Source organism: Anopheles maculipalpis, chromosome 3RL (assembly GCF_943734695.1).
Source record: "Anopheles maculipalpis chromosome 3RL, idAnoMacuDA_375_x, whole genome shotgun sequence".
Taxonomy (NCBI): domain Eukaryota; kingdom Metazoa; phylum Arthropoda; class Insecta; order Diptera; family Culicidae; genus Anopheles; species Anopheles maculipalpis.
This window is the reverse complement of record NC_064872.1, coordinates 57,988,647-58,006,188: the sequence shown is the minus strand read 5'-3', so window position 1 is coordinate 58,006,188 and position 17,542 is coordinate 57,988,647. Positions and strand designations below refer to the sequence as shown.

Genomic DNA, 17,542 nt, shown 5'->3' with positions numbered 1-17,542 from the left:
ATCTACGCTGCGTAGCGCGGGCTACGACGCAAGTTTTCCTTGAAACACCATCGGTCTCCCTGTCACTCCATTCGATAGAACGAACTTCAAACAAAAGAACACACTTTTGAAGAAACGGTCGACAATCGCTGCTGTCAGACGATCCACGAGTTTCGGTCGAACGGAGCGTGGACGCATCATTTCTCATTCCACTGCTGGCTGTCGGATGTGTCGGATCGTCGTTGCGATTGCGGGCGCATAAGTGAAAATTTTATTTCTCCTCTGCAGTAGTGTGCAACATCGTTGGTGGCCTGGTCGTGGCGATAGTGCCGTTGTGCGTTGCAACGTAAATTTCGCTTAGTTCCGGATTAGTTAGCCAGCGGTATTGGTTTAGTGCAAGAAGGTAACTGAGTAAGAATTACATCGGAGTGTAGAATGCGTGTGTGGTGCCATTTCATAGCAATGTTCTGGTTCAATTCAAGGGAATCACCATGGCAGAGAAGAACGACGACGCGCGCTCCGGAGGCTCGGTAGCCTCAACTTGCTCCGCACTTCAATATGACGAGAATGATTCCTTAAGTGCACGCAACGCCATGATGGTGAACAACAAGTGGCTTTCGGACATAACGTTTATCGTAGGCCCAGAGAAGCAACGGATCTATGCGCATAAGCTACGTTTGGTGACAGCGTCCCAGTACTTCCACCTCCTTTTCTTTGGGAGCTTTGTCGAGGCACGGCTCGACGAGATCGAGATGGAGAAAGAAGATCCGGAAATATTTCTAACAATCTTGCGGCTGATTTACGGAGCTCAGGTCGATATCGATGTTGCTAACATTCGTGAGATTTACGATCGCATTCAAATGTATTTACTGCCACAGTCGTGCTTCAAGCCATTGATCGATTGTTTGCTAAATCTAGTATCGAAGGATACGGCAATGCAGATTTTGGGAGAAAATGATTTTTATCAATTTAAAATGGTGGATGAAATGTGCCTACGATACATACAAAACAATCCGCTTTATTACTTTAAAAGTGTAGATTTTACCGTTCTAAGTAAGGAAGGAATGCTTAAAATTGTCGGTCTGCAACGAATCAATTGCACCAATGACCAGCTACGTGATGCGGTTCAGAAATGGCAGTTAGCTAATCCCGAAGCGGACTCTGGGCAATTGATGTCCGTTATGGATGGTACACTACGCACATACATGTGTGACAAGATGTTTTTGCTCGGTTGTGTTGCTACTGAAGGCAGTTCAACAGAAACGCAAGACGGAAGATTTGAGTTAGAAATACACGGAAAACCGGTAACATTTTACGGGATAGGTGTATACCTTCCTCCGTTTCTCGGCAGTGTTTCTTTGAACTTAAAAACTTTTTGCAATGGAACGTATAAAGAACTTTGTCAAATATCGCTCACTCGAAAAAGGAAGCGAATGGAAGTAGTCGATTTAGTGTTCGAACCATTGGAACTAGAAGAAGAAAAAACTTACCAGTTTATATTGACTCGTTCGCTGGGCGGCTATATTTTCCAAACGGATTATTTTCCTTTTATAAACGAACCTTTTCGATTAGCTGTAAATCGAGACAGAAACTTGCCGCCAGCCTTCTCTCATGTATTGTTCAAATATACAGATGAAGAGCAGTAGGAACAAACTTAACCGTACTGTGTTTCAAATATCAAAATACTCAATAACAAAACAGAAACAGATGGTAAAACTCGCTCGTTTTCATTCAGTGTATGTAGTAAGATCTACCAAACGCTTGAATTAATAAATGTATGAAACGAATCAACGTTGCGATGAATGGATTGTTAATCCTTTAAAAATATTTCCGAACTACAAAACCCAATTCAAACAACTGAACACACTTTTTACAGCTTGCTTATAATTGGACAGTTGAACTAACCAAGCCAGCGGCAGATGGTTCTGTGAATGGATTATGAAATTTTAGCCAGCTGTAAATTCCTCTCCCCTTGGAGCTATATGTCACTTCTTCACTATAGTGAGAAGCAAGATTTTGTTACTAGGGTACCTACGCTAGCAATCCTACGTTGAATTAAACCCGTACTCAGGATACGGTGCATTGCAATGCATACCCCAGGAGCAAAATGTCATTTCTCACTGTGATCAGAATTGCCTGTCCACTATAGAGAGAAGCATGATTTTGCTACTAGGGCATTCCCTAGGAATAAAATCTTGCTCGCACTATAGTGAATAGGCACTTCTGATTATAGTGAGAAATAACATTTTGCTCGGGAAGAAAACTTTCCCTAGGAAATAAAATCTCACTTCTCACTATAGTTAGCATAACGGGTAAAGAGCTCCCCAAGTGCCCGGGAGAAAGTTAATGTGCATGTTTTCCAGTGAGATTGGTCAGATTTGTATGGGCGTGAAAAGGAAAGCAATATTCACAATACATGATTTCTGAGTAATACTAGACAAGTACGAGTACGCTAGCGGGTAGTATGTAGCGGGTAGGTTGAACTGGACAACCGTCGCCCTTTCTCGACAGTGGTCAAGTTGAACTGGACAAACGCTAGGTGAACGATGGTAAAGTAGAACTGGACAGTCATATTTGAAATGGATAGTGAAACAGTTTGAAGCGTTTCGGAAACGATTAGTAAATTTGAAAAACAAAAAAAAACTACTGAAATACACATTTTTTCTAACTGACAACAAACTGACAGTAAAACTTCCCTAAGGCTGCGGGCCAAGGCAGATTTCGAAATCAAAATTTCAAGTTCTCATGAGTGTTTGTAAAATTTGTTAGCTTTGAAATAGCTTTTCGAGAACCTAGCGCATACACAAGCTATCTACACGAGACCATGGAGAAAAGGCTGAAATCGCAAATTTCAGATTTGGTTGACGATTTCAATAGTCACATTGATGTTTCCAGTGGCTCGGGGCCACGGGCATGAAATGCATGATTTTGCTCGCTGGATTATTTCGGTTGCCATCCGTAGATTCCCAGCCAACAATATCTCACTCCTCACTACAGTCAGGAGTGATTCTTCATGATGGTGAGAGTGAGATTATGTTGGCTGGGTTTTCTATCCCAAATGTCACAATCAACTTTCAGCATGACGGCACAGTTAATAACTAAATGATCGGACCTTGCTGACGTGTAGAAGAAACGGTCACAATTTGGTTCGTCGCTGTTGTTTCTTTCATTGTTAATATAGCACTCGCTCGTAGCGGTCTATTCAAGTTGTTCAGTGATTGCCTTATTGTAGCACATCCACCTCTCTCTCTCTCTCTCTCGCTGTCTTGCGTGCCGTCGCTCGCTCATTCGCTCTCACCAACGCACGGAAACGAACCTTCCAGACCACCGACGACACCATCATCGCCGCTCCACTTCCCTCACGACTAAAAGCAACGTGTGAACAGAAAACGATCGAACGCTGCACGCCTCCTCGTCCTCGGTGCCACTTTTCTCGAGGTTCTAGTTCGTCGTGTGCTAGCCCCGAACGCTCCCAACAAAGGAAACTCAGCGGAAATCGCTAAGCGAAGCGTTACTTTTCTTCACTTGTGTCTATTTTGTTTGTCGTATGTCCATCCAGAATCTTAATACATTTGGTAAGTATGGTGCCACTAACCATAACCACACTTTTCCGCATCTCTGGTGGTACGTACGCCACGGTAGGGTTGGGTTGCATCGCGAAACGTGTGCACTTCCGCATTCCCAAGAGCCAGAGTGGGAAACCCCGTATCATGTTGGCAATTTGTCTATTGCTTGCATCAACCCCCCGTCGCTCCTACATGTAATGGGGCGGCAATAATGATGATAGCTTATCATTATGATGAGTTTACTGGTAAAGTTTAAAACGGGAATCCTCATTTTTCCTGAGTCTGCCTGACGAAACACTCCTTTACGAAAGTGCGTAGAATTGTCGTAATTTCATTCCTTAACATACACATTCACGTCGTTCGCGTGATCCGCGCGCCATTAAAGTGTCGCTTTTGTGTGTTTGTGTGTGCTCGCGCGCTTGCTTGGGTGTTGTGCTATAACGAAGAAAGCTCTTTGGGTGTGTGTGTGTCGGTGTTGCCTTTCGAAACAAACACGCGCAAGAAAGAGAACGACGGTAGTGATTTTTCAAAATGGCGGACGGCATTTCTCATTCACACCAGTGCGTACGTGATTGATTTCGATGGTATGCGTGTTTCGTACTTGGGTGCCGAATGTGACATAGCAACGTGCTTTGCTTCGCGAGACAGCTCGCAAGCTAGCCAGTTGTTGGAGAATTCAGTGCATTTTTGTAGAGATTTTTATTACTACTATCTGTGTACTCAGGGACCGCGAGGTACACTGCTTAAAATTGCATTCTAAAAAGGGGATTCTGCTCTTTCTCCTTCTACTGTCATATCCGACCGATCTCAATGCCAAAGGGGGGGTTCAAGTTTCGCTTGGTCATTGTTGTCAAATTGTCGTCGCAGGTTTTTTTTAACCTCGTGTTGTGTGTTACCCTTGCAATTTTCCCTGTGTCCTCGAAGGTTACTTGACCGCGTTCGAGGCGAGGCGATGTGCTGCTCATATTTGTACTTGAGCAAATTCGAGCGTCTTTTCTAGTACTTTCCGAACAATCCGTGCTGTGTCAGTACCGCAGAGCAAAGCTCTGTTAAAGGAGTTAAAACTCTTCGTGTTTGTCTTGAAAATACGGAATATATTTTGGGCTGTGATTCTTACTGCTCAAGAGACTATTGATCCTGTCTAGCCATAATTCCTCTAAGATAAACCTTTCACATTTTTTTATTATAATAAAAGTATTTCGCTTTACATTTGACCCTTTCTTCATGGAAGGGGGTTTCATCAGCGTCATCATCTCAACCATGCAGCGAGTGTTTTGTTTCGAAATCCATGGTTGCTGGGATTCTAATATACTGTCAGTCTACACAGAGCGCCATTACTTGCTTTCCGATGACTCACCACACACATGACTCGAATGACCTAGTAGTAATAATAATGCTGAAGTGCATTCGAATTTTTACACGAGATGGCAAAATCCACGCTCACCACTACACATCATCGTTGCTCGTTTCTGCTGTGTAGCGCAAAGTATGCCATCTGTTAAGCTTGAGCCGCATAGAGTGCTAACTCAAGCTTTTTTATGTCAATATATACTGTGTTTTTAGTGGCTACGTGTAATAGTCACAATATATTTGAGCCTGCGGTGAATGAAAATACAGCCAGCAGATAAAACCGGATAAAATTGGTTTTGAACTACAGTAAAAAGTTATTATTAAAGTTGTTATTATAGAAATTAAAGTTGTTATTATAGCAAATGAGAAATATTACGGAATTATTCGGTTTAAAATATTGCCCTCCTTCTTCTTTCCAGACCCATTTGCTGATGCAATAAAGGGTGCAGACTATGATGTGCAGGACGGTCTCGTGCACATAAGAATTCAGCAAAGAAATGGTCGCAAAACGCTAACCACTGTCCAGGGATTGTCGGCCGAGTACGACCTGAAGAAGATCGTGCGAGCATGTAAGAAGGTAAGCACCACGGGAGAGATCATCTCCATGAGTCATCTCGGTTGTGCAAAGGAGTCTGTAGATAAGAATTAGGTGACCTGGTGGGATAGGAGACAGCGGAACCAGTCATCACACTACAGGACCGGTGTTCCAATCCCATTTTGGGGACTTAATTTTTTCCCTTCCAAATTCCTTTTTATTCTTTATATCTAATGTGGCGTATCAAGCGCCTAACATGTTTTTTTTTGTAGGAGGGTATGCATTTTTGCCTTTGACGATAAATTAGAATCTAGAAGATCACAGGTATTAAGTAGGGGCTAACTATAACAGTTTTCGACAGGTGGTTAGCAAAACAAGCATAATTATGAAAAAAAATATAAACGATATAGTTTTTCCCTAATTCTTACGGTAAACATCATTGTTAATTCGTCAAATACGAAATTAAGATACATGTCGATGAATATTTACCGAAATATCGAATTATTCGCGCACCGTTTGCGATCTTTCGATTTGGTTGGTGCCGATAGTTCGGCAGGATTTGTGATGAAGCAAAGTTTCAGTGCATGCAAAAACTTGTATTGCAGTTCTTCTGATCGATACTATGCTTCTAAAGTTTATTTAAAACGCATTTAGTAATCGGAGTAAAAATCCCAATGCTAATAAGCTTTCTTTTAAGGCTACCATAGGAAGGTACAAAGCCGAGACGGCACATGGAGCGTTTGAAAATTACTTTAAATGAGCTAAAAATGATACTTGATTATGCGATTTACAGACAGATTTACGACGAAACAAACTTTTTGACAGATTTTTTTCAAGTTTTATGTTTATGCTCAAGTTAAGGCGTCGATGACGTAAGAAACAAAAAAAAAATAAATAAATAAATATGAATGAACGATTTTGAAATTTCTCGTGGCCCGCTGCCTGTCAAACTGTTAAAAACGATTTCTAAACTGCGCTTCCCGTGGCAGAGCCTACATTTCAAAAAAAATTAACAAAAAGCAACTCATTAACAAGTCGGTATTGAGCAAATGTAATCATTTTAATCAACATTGTTCGCAATTATTTTAGTGGCCGTGATCATCATTTACATTCTAATTCTTAGATTATTTGTAGAGAATAATAGCAAAAATTAATTGGCAAGAAATCTCGCGTACTGGCGGTTCAGTATCTTACCTACACGTTTTGTTCTTGTTTTTACAGGAATTTGCATGCAATGGCACAGTAATTGAGCATCCTGAGTACGGCGAGGTGCTACAGCTGCAGGGTGACCAGCGGGAGAACATTTGCCAGTGGCTAACCAAGTCCGGGCTTGCTAAGCCGGATCAGCTGAAGGTGCACGGTTTTTAAGCCTCAAATTGTCGTCGTCACCGCCACCTTCTACCCACCACCCCCACACTTCGTTTGTGCGCGCGTGTGCGTGTGTGTAACGTGTGAAAAGCGTGAAACAATAGAGGTAGAACGAGGGGAGAAAAAAAAGGAACAAGCCTAATAGAAAGAGGACATCATCAAGCTTTCCGTGCTTTCTGTTGCGCCGGATCTTTCTTTGCTTTGGAAGCATTCAATTATTCGCTTGGGAATTGTGGTTTATCATCGCCTTCTTCCTATTGCTTCACGTCGACATCCGTGGCACCCCACCGTTTCGTGCTTTGATGATTGTGTAAACTCTCCCGTCACAGATTCTCATCCTTCTCGCATGCTGTCGTCTCACTAAACGATCCCAAATTACAGTTACCATCCATAAAATCATCCACGATCTTCGACCCTCGGCACACACGCGCACTGTATCAGCGTTGTCGCATTTCTCTCTTCTCACTCACTGTCGCACACGCGGTGCTTTTTCTGGTTCACGGGATACTACGGTAGCACGCGACGACCTGCAGGGAAGTAGCTTCACAGCTGCATCCAGCAGTTTTCGTTACTTCCAATGAAAGTTCCCCAAGAGCGTATAGAGCTATTCGCGTTCGCTGCAGCCAAAAGTGGTGGCGTTAAATTGGTGTGGGCCGCACTGCGGCCTACTACCATAAATACGATGCACCGCTTGCTACCGGTGTAAAGTAGCCCTCTTGTACTATGGAAGCATAAGAGACAGAGGCGCACCGAGTGTGCGGCATGCGTGCTTAATCGAGCGAGCGAACCGAGCAGGAGAGAGAGAGAGAGAGGTGTATGTGTGGTTGTGCCGCGTTCTAAGAGAGCGTCCCTACTGCTGCGGCCACCATATATATATGTAAACGAATAACATCATCAGGGCTTAATTATTGAACGATCATCGTAAACACATCAGCAAGGAACGGTGCATATGTGGTATGTTTCGGAAGACGATGTGGTTAAACTTTCCGACAGCAGCACCATCATCAGTCGCAACATACGCATCGACCTTTTATCACAACTCTTCCCATCCTCCTCCTTCCTCTCCACAACCCAACTCACATCTTCAAACAAAAGGAAAACACTGTCTTCAGGAGTTTGTCGCGCGTTATACACTTTTGTCACGTTAGGATCGAAATAATATAATGTAAAGCAAACGAGAACACATAAAGAAAATACAATAACATAGCCAAAATCAGAAAAAGAGTGTTACAATGTGGTTTGTTTCGTTACTTTAATTTATTGTAATGATTTTTTGTTAATAAATTTGGCTTCCATTCCATTGAAAAGGCAACTGGAATGGAAAGATGATCAACGGTTAACAGGTGGGTAGATTAGGAGATTAGTCCTAATGTATAGATTGCGATACTAAAAATTATTTATAATTTTTGTCCGTTTTAGTCAACTTTAAAAACACATATTTATGAGTTTTAAAGGTGTCTGATGGTTAGGTGATGATTTGAGTATTGTTGTGGGTGGAGCAACCTCTGATATAGTGCAAAGCATGGATAAAAACGGATTAAGTGGTCTGATCTGTCAACGATTTTTGATGTGTAAAAACGCTGTTCCACCCAAACAATGGCTTTTGATAAGCCTTCGCCGGACTCTGCACAATCACCTACATACATTTAGCGTTTGTATTATGAGTTAAAAAGTGACCGTAGCGACACAGCCGCTGCAAATTGGTCGCCCGAAAGATGTTGTAAAATGAGTGCCGCGTGAGCTCACAATCAATCGGAAACAGTAAACGAGTGGCTTCGAAAAGATAGTCCATCGCATGAGCGCATCTACAGCACAAAACCAGAGTAAAGTTATTTTAAAATTCTTCGACTTGCTAGAATGACAATTGCCACCACCAAATGGCAAATCAAAGGCAGTACTTTAACCAGGAGTTAGCGAGGGCCAACGAAGAATCGGATGTGAAAACGATTGGGATCATCTTCTTTAGGCCATTCCATATTCTGGCATATAAATTTATGGTTTGCAGCTAGCTGTAACATCCATGAAGCAAAAATGACCAAGCAAGGGACACTAAACTACGGCTTGTAGATTAACAAGACGATATGTCTAACATGGCTAACAAATACCGATCTACGCAAGATATGAAGGACATATGGGGAGGAAAGTAGGTAAAGACGAAAACCTTTAGGTTGATTTAAAATATGTATTGATATACATGTAGTCCAGTGATCATGAGCGATGTGCAAACCTAATTTTGCATAGGTTTTTATTAAATAATTCCCTTAAGATCAGACGTTACGGCTGGGAGCCGTCATGTTGGCAACCGCATGTTTCACACCTGGAAATCACAAAACGGTTCGTCCTTACTTTTGTGTTGCAGGCGCAGTGCAGGCGCCGGTCTTCAAATGACAGGACCGGAGTTCAAATCCCATCCGGACCGTCCCCCCCTAGTGAGGGCTGACTAACCAACTACGTGGTATCGGTAGTCTAGAAACCCATTTCGATGGCCGACATGACCTTATAGGCCGTTAAGCCAAGAAAAAGAAGAAGATCTTTCAAGGTTTAAGGAAAGGTTTGTCAAGCTTGGAGCCACGGCTTCACCACCTTTATTTTGTCCTTCCTGCGTGCCCCAAGGAAGCGTCTTAAGTCCTTTACTGTTTATCCTTTTCGTCAATGATATCTGTTCCACGCTACCTGCGGATTGTTTTATTCATCTCATGCTGTTCCTTCCCATTTCTTCCTCCTTTGATTGTTTGCTCCTCCAACGTCTTCTTGACAGCCTATTTTATTGGTGTTCAGATAATGGTTTCTCGTTATCCCTGCCTGAATGTAATGTTGTAATTTCTTTCTCCCGCGTGTAAACATCCTATTTGTTTCGCTTATACATGTAACCATGTCCCTCTCGCGAAAGTATCATTTGTCAAAGACCTAGGAGTGTGGCTGGATGAAAGGCTTTGCTTTGCTTTGCATCTTGACAAAGTAATAAGCAAGGCCTATGGTTTTCTAGGTCTCTTCCGCCGCAATGGCTCCGAATTTTCGGAACCTATATGCCTTAGGGCTCTTAGGGTATTGCGGTCTAGTTAGACCGATACTGGAGTTTGCAATAATAGTGTTGTCGCCCTCCTCTTTCTCATATAGTAAACTCTCCGTTCAAAAGAGGTTTTTCAAAAGAGTGCTTTTTGCACTCTTTTGAACCTGACGTCGCACGCAGTTTGGCAAATGCGTCCGTCTCTTAAATGAATTTGCCAATCTATTTGACTATGCCTCCTCCCTCGCTGTGTTCCGATACCGTTTTCGGACCCATATTCCATCTATCTGAACCTCTTATCTTCCACCCCATCCATCCTCCACTGATTGGAGGATCTCTTTCGCGGTAAAGACTCGAGGGGCCATGAATTTTGGGGTTTGGGAATGATGCTTTCAACAATTTGCAATGATTTTGAGTTAGGAAGTCGGTCAATTACCTTTGCATTAGCTGTGTTCCATAGGATCCATAATCCAGTTGGCGAAATCCAGCTAGCGAAGACTAACAAAAGTTCAGACTATGGAATTTTTGCTATCGATGCTTGAACATAGTGTTTCACTCCAACTCCAAGAACCAATCGCAGGTCAACCGGGGGTTCGCGTTGAAAAAAAAAGCGAAGCCATCATTGCAGATTTGCGAGGAATTCACCTACACCCACATTTTCCTACAGTCAGATTTTCTGCCAGAAATCTTTCTCCTAGTCAATATTGTTGTGTTCAGGGAGCAAAAGGCAATAGTGGTAATAATCCTAGTTTTTGATGACCGGAACAAGTCTCCATGATGCAAGAATTTCGCCTCCATATTCATTTCTGTCATTTGGAATATAGTTAATAGTGTGTGTTTTATTACCTCTAACCATTATAAAAATATGGTTTTGAGTGTTGGGAATGTTTTCCATGAAATGAAGATGGTGTTTTATAGCTGCGCAAACCATATAGGCGACAACCGCGCCGGACTTCCCACGACTGGATCCGAATTAATTTAATTAAATATAGCGAATTCAGTAACCATCAAGTATATTAGAATCAATGGATATTCAATACTATCACAATTATCAAAACATCAATATTAGTTTATAATGAAACTACTAGAAAAAATATTTATTTTAATACTCCAAACATGTTTAATTCAATGTTTTTTTTAATTCGATTAAAACGTTTCAAATAGCAAAATGGCCGCCAGGCCGTCCTATCGAAAATAAATCAAATGTTGCACATTTTTACTATGGGTAATATTTTTATTGATCGATCTCCGAGTTGTAGCCCCGATGGTTCCCAATAGTATCAGCCCTTGCTTATAATCTACAGTGACCGCCAATAAAATAAGACCACTTGCTATTACTGATCAGATAAGAATGAGGCTGGGGGGTCAATTTCAACGAATTTACGTGACGCACCCCGAACCAAACTTCGTCTTCGTAGCTTAGCAACAGCGAGCGAGCGAGCGAAGAATGGAAGATTGAATGAATGAGTGAAAGTCCTCTGAATCCGCCCCACCATTGCTATGGCTCCCACGCTAGAGGGGGATCAAATGATTGAGGCATATTCCAACGATGAGCTGAGTACGGAAAAGGGCTCCTGATGTCCGCTTATAGGGAAATTCGGTATATAAAGAGGGATGCAAAGACAATCAGTTAGTTGCTTGAGACCCAGAAGTAGTTGCAGGTGCCGCAAAAAAACTGGCTTAATATTCAGTAGAAAAGGCCACATATTCCGGAGCGAAGCAATAATCGCTCCAAGGGACATGTAGGAAAGAATGTGAATGATGTGAATATCTGCGATTATATACATAATTATACAGATAATAATTATTTTTATTTGGTGTTGACAATACGGCACTGGACCGTAATAATCAAATGTAAATAAATAAAATAAATAAACAAAAATTTTAACATAAACAGACGGAAAGGGTTAGGAAAAGGTGCTATCAGTAGAGCTGTTAAACAAGCAAGGTGTAGCTCATCGGAACTAAAGCGCGTGTGGCGGGACGAAAGACGCGAGAAAGGGTGGGGGGGGGGGGTTATGTAGATTACGAGAAAAGAAAAAAGAGAAGGCGTATCAATAGAATCTAATAAATAGCTTGAGCCCAGGGAGACGTAAATCCAAAGTTTTATTTTTCTAATCATTGTGAAAGAATCGAGGAGGGTAGTAATTGATTAGTAACAAGACAAGGCAGTCACCTGATCGCGAAACGCATTTGCGCCTTCTCAAGTCGAGCTGCAACGGTAACACCTGACGGATTCCAAATAACAAGGGCATATTCCAATAAAGGGCTTTTATCCATGGCGAATCAGACATTTCGGAGGTGATTCATCTGAAGACTCCAACCAATTGGAATTTCAAACAGTACTATATTTTGTATTAGTAATACGACCAGATTGCCAACGAAATAAAAAGGTTGAAGGTTTAAGTGCATCTCATGCATCTCGGTTGAATGCATTCCAGAGTGTGCATGCATCCCGAAGTTTACGGTAACAAAGGCAGGTTCACTGTATGTATGCTGGAATTAATCATTCCAGAAGATACAAAAAAAACCTTGTCTGTAAAATATGGTAACCCTGCACCGATTTCAATTCATTTTTTATTTTGTTGTTGCTTTTTTTAGCTTCAAAGTTCACCAAAGCTGCACTAGCCCTCAACCAGCCACAAACATGAAGCACCAGGCGTCTCCATCCGGAAAAGAAACTCGTTTACTAACAAAATACCAGACGTCTCCACGATAGCCTCATGGAGGCGCCTGGTGCTTGAAGGTTTATGAGTGAGATTGAAAGGTTTAAAGTTATTCGCCACCCAGTACCTTTCATTTGTAGCATTTGTTTCTACGAAAACAACCACTTTTTACCATTTCGATCACCACTTTTGGACACTGTTGGTGCACCAAATGCCCACAGTGCGTCTCTCATCTCATCCCATCTGCGCGTTATGCGTAACCAGCATCGGTTTGCTCACATCGCAAAACGTAGCCGCACACAGCGAACGGTAGCCGCGACTGGCCGCACACATTCACTTTGTTTGTCAAACCGAAAACACGCGCGCGTACTAATTCCTTCCTTCGGCTGGATGGTGACGGTGGTGTTTCTACTCCCCGGCAAAAAAGGGGGGAATACACACACACACACACATACAGTGCGCGATCGGTGTCCTTGGCAAACGAAAATCTAGTACGGTTTGTGCATTTCCATTCCCGGTTAAAGAGGTATTTTGTTGTTGTTCTTTAAGGAAAAGAGAGATACATTTTCAAAGTGTTTCGCTCGTTGGTGTTGTTTTTTTTTTGTTTTATTTTTATTCTATTTGCTTCAGTTTCCAAAGTGCCCCCAGTGCGTCAAGGCTGTGTGTGTTCGATGCATTTTCGCTCAGGGTCACCGAAAGTGTGCATTTTTGTCGTACCGTATGGTAGGCAAAAATTGCACCTGAAGGTACACGCACCAACACAGACACACTCTCTGCTACATCAAAGCAGCTGTGGGGTTGTGGTGTTGGTGGGGGTGCATCAACAGCACGGACAGGCGTTGCTGCTACCCACCGCGCGCAGTGAGCGTACTTTTGTTGCCGGTCGGTCGGAAAGAGAGGTGCATGGTAAACTGTTGGTGAAAAGCTGCTCAAATTTGTTGTCACTTTTTGTTTTTTAGTGTGTGTCTATCGGTGAGTGTGTGTGTGTGCACAAGTAGCGTCGGTGTGATCCTTTGTTTGGAGCGATTCTTTTGCATTTTGACCTCGTCTATAGTTTATCGGGAAGGGTTGAATGGGGAGCTTCGAAGAGCGAAACGGTGCGAACGAGAGAGTGAGATGTCGCCCCCGGTGTATCCTTCACCGTCTCCCTCCCAACCCCTTTCCTGAAGTATCGAAGGGCAGCGAAACATACGGAAGTTGCGTTGAACCCTAATGGATCTCAGTATGAACCTGAATACCATTTTATACTCACCGACCGTGATGTGAGTGTGTTATTTCGTGTTATGATTTGTGGAGCTTTTCCTCACAATTTAACCGAAATTACACCGACTGACCTAGTGAGATGAAAAGAAAAGAAAACATACGGAACGTGTAGGCGGCGCACAAAAAAGGACACGTGAGAGCGGTGCAATGAGTGCTCAATCTGCTCTCGCACTCCCTCGCACTGTGAAATGAGTGTGAGTGTGCGTGTGTGCGAGGGTTTGTTTTATTTTAAAAAACGTTCTATTTTTCTCTTCTTTAATACTTTATGTATCTACTTATGCTGTGAAGTGCGTCAGCCAGATGAGTGAATTTTTCGCAAATCATTTTGCACAACAAAAAAAAAAAAACACACACTCACCACGGTGGTGGGTTTATAATATATTCTTTGAACTTTTCTTTTGCTTCAATAGTCCTCTCGCAATCTCTCACACACTCTCTCTCGTTCTCTTGTATATCTCAACTGTCATGTGTAAGTGTTTGATTGCAATTTTGTGCGTCGCCAACTATGATTATCATCGGTGCTGGCTGGATTCAAGACTGTACCCACTCACACATACACAATGCGTGCGGAATGTAACTTGTTGTTTGGGTTTCTCCGCGACCACCATCGTTCGCGAATTTGTAGCCGTACTGCCCCGCTCTGTCTCTGCAATCTATCCTTTGAAGTAATCGTACCGTTCCGCTCCGAAAAGTTGTGCGAATCGATAACGAAGAAGGCTATCATATGGAGATGAATAATGTGTAAAAAACAAAACAGAAAAATAAATATCTTGAAAAAAAAACACGCATCAAAGAAAGCTATAAAATTGCCCCGCAAAGTAGGCAATCCGTTGCATACATGTTTTGTGAATTTCTAAATAACCTGCTGTCGGTTTGAGGATGTTTTTTTTTTCTTTTGGAAACCTATGTAGCGCCGTAGCATCAGCATTGCAAATGTGGCATGTTTTAGAAATCCCAAAAGGAGAAGAAATGAAAAAAAGCAGCCGATTGCGTGATGAGTGATTGAATTGGAGATTTACAGAGCTTTAGATATTCCCACATTAACACATGTTGTTCGTCTTGACCACGGGTACAGATCGTACGGAAAGCATCCCGGGCCTGCTGTTAATAAAACGTGATCGAAAGATAAGTGAAATTCGAGAAAAATACTTCAACAGAAAACATTGAAACGAGTGCCATGTGTTTTGTGAGAAGCAAGTGAAATAAGAGTGCCGAGGAACTGCATATAAAATGCGTCAATAGGAGATACGCAGAAACATACCACCGTTCGTGATCGTTCCATATGGCTACAGTTTTCGACAGTGGACGGTTCCATTCGAGCGATGGAAGCCGAAGTGTACGGCGCTGGCTCACCACAGCGTACAAATAGGACCCTTGCACAGAGCGTAAACCCTGCTCTACTGTAGTATACCGCGTTAGGGCTGAAAGCTTGTTACTGATTCCTTACCCTTCCTTACCCATTCTTTAAGATAATTTTCCCCTCCCTCCCCCCACGTTATCTCCAATTTTTCTGGTCGGATAATGCCATTGCGAAAGTATCGACTCGTCTCGTCCGTGAGCAACAGCGGCACCAGCATTGGTAGTAGTAGTGGTGGTAGTATCAGTAACAGCGCCAACACCTACAGTGGCAGCTCCAGTAGCGGCACGTTCACCCTCACGTCCACCATAACGACCCTGGCTAGTGCGGTCGGTGGCGCCAACCCGGTGGCGTCCATCGGACATCATCACCACCATCATCTGCACCATCAACAACAGGCGGCGCAACAGCAGCAGCAGCCACACTTACAGCTGCAAACGGCCAACGTGGCCGTACTTCAATCACGTTCACGCCAACACCACCAGCAGCTTCACCAGCAACTCACCAACACCCACCATTACCATCACCATCATCACCACCATCATCATCAGCAACAGCAGCAGCAGCAGCAGCAACAGTTACTACAGCAAGGATCCGTCGGTACGGTGCAGGGACAAACGCGTCTATCGACACATTACACCACGCATCAACAGCTTCAGCATCATCCACAGCAAGAACAGCAGCATCAGCAGGCGGTTGCGCTTGGAACGCATCAAACCCACCATCACCACCATCAGCCCGTGCCGGTGCAGATCCTTCAGACTGTATCGACGGCGGCGGCGGCGGCGGCACCGCCCATCGTTGATCCTCTGCCCCTCTGCCTCGACGCTAACGGGACATATCTCTGCACGTCCTACAATCCACGGTGTTACATCATTCAAAAGGTAAGTGGCGGCAACACACGTGCGTTGCGGAAACTGAGTTGATGGGCCTACTTCGATTGTCGTTGATGGGGTGCGCTATCGTCTCTGTCTGAAAGCGCCCAAAGGTATGCAATGTAGTTTTAAAATGCTACCCTTTCAACGACAATCGGTATTGGAAAAAAATATGGGCAATATGTAACAGTACTTAAAGTTTTTACAGTTTCGTGATGAAATTTGCATTTTTTTAAGCTCGCGTGGTCACCTCTATGAGAGGTTTTTTGTCCTTTACTTTGCTCACTAGACAACTCAGCCTGCGATATTTGTATAAGGGAGTGGATTTTAAAGTTAAAAAACATTTTCTATGAATTTAAAAGCATCCCTATTGCTACCATATGGTGGTAGTCTACAACTAAATCGTCTAGCGGTGAAACGTGGTTTTTCAAACGCCTTTGGGAATAGCCATCCAATTTTCCGAATCGCGATTGATTAATTGGATTTTTTGAATTTAAGCACGAAAAACAACAGACAGGATTGTTTTGTTGTTCAATTTTGTACGGCTTCCGTTTGCGTTTGCTATATTCAACAGCCCTATAAACAAACCTATAAGGGGAGAGACAAATGTTATTTGATACACAATGGCAATATAAACGTTTTAAAGTCATTTTTAGTATCGTGAATGAGTGCACAATGCATAATTTTGCCGTATTGCGAAGCGTTTTAAAATTTTACATAAACGCTCATGCATTAAGAAAAACTCAAGTAGAATGTTAATAGAAAAAAGAAAACTTCAATCAGAAATTTAACAGCACGAGGCTAACGAAGCGCTACCATATGGCGGCCGGTCAGGGATCTTTTCACCATTCCGGCAATCAGTTTACGAACAAGTAAACTGAATCACGAATCATACTGAACGTTTAATGCATAAGTCTATTCCTTACAACAACCTCTAACCAGTGCAATAGAAGCCAGAGGCAGCTGCAGGGTATTTCGTAACTTGTGCACGCTCACTTGTTGCATCTGTGCCCTTTCCCTCGGGAAAATCGATTTCCCATCAACAGGTACGCACTGCCCAGAGATTCTTTGTTCTTCGAAATCTGGGTCGGCAAGTGGTTTTTTTTGCTGTGTGTCGATCTGTGTTTGATCAACTGACTTGTACTTTGAAGCACGAGGAAAAGTAATTGTAAATCACATTTTTGGTTCGATAAGTGATGGTTTACTGAACCTTAAAGTTCCTATCGTCAGTATGTATTCAATCATTTCTGAAATCGATCGATAGAATGATTTTAAAGATTTTTTTAATATGCTCGAGCATAAGAATGGGATTTGAAAAACGTTTCTCTGCCCTAAAGGCTCGATTAAACCTTTGTACCTAAAAAAGAGTAAAAGGCTCAAGAAGCATTGGTGAAATTAGTTAGTCAATATGAGAAATACGCCTAAATGTATGCAAAGCGTAGTTCATGTAGCTAAGGATATGGTTAAAATTTTAATAAAAACGTCCTTCTCTCCGCTCGCGAATGCTAGCTTTAATAACAGGGCGCTACTACTCTTATCTTGAGCTGATAGTGTACATTCTTCGAAAGCTTTGTCT

General features: G+C 42.6%; 4 protein-coding genes across 5 annotated transcripts in view; 3 read left to right on the top strand and 1 right to left on the bottom strand.

Moving 5' to 3' along the window:
* LOC126562266 (uncharacterized) overlaps positions 1–17,542 on the bottom strand; it is a 472,552-nt gene that overhangs the window by 204,295 nt on the left and 250,715 nt on the right. The window lies entirely within an intron of this gene.
* Positions 471–1,625, top strand: LOC126560824 (kelch-like protein 20). The gene has a single exon (XM_050216773.1). The coding sequence runs from the start codon at positions 471–473 to the stop codon at positions 1,623–1,625; it is 1,155 nt and encodes a 384-aa protein (XP_050072730.1).
* On the top strand, positions 3,451–6,814 carry LOC126563351 (eukaryotic translation initiation factor eIF1). The gene is made up of 3 exons (XM_050219987.1): positions 3,451–3,554; positions 5,315–5,472; positions 6,652–6,814. Exons 1-3 carry the CDS (start codon positions 3,527–3,529, stop codon positions 6,796–6,798), a joined length of 333 nt encoding a protein of 110 aa, XP_050075944.1. The 5' UTR covers positions 3,451–3,526; the 3' UTR covers positions 6,799–6,814.
* Positions 15,254–17,542, top strand: part of LOC126561268 (la-related protein Larp4B) — a 42,224-nt gene continuing 39,935 nt past the window's right edge. The window contains exon 1 of the mRNA XM_050217237.1: positions 15,254–15,975. Coding sequence (XP_050073194.1) covers positions 15,256–15,975 — 720 coding nt within the window. The 5' untranslated portion in view covers positions 15,254–15,255. The remainder of the gene's footprint in view (positions 15,976–17,542) is intronic.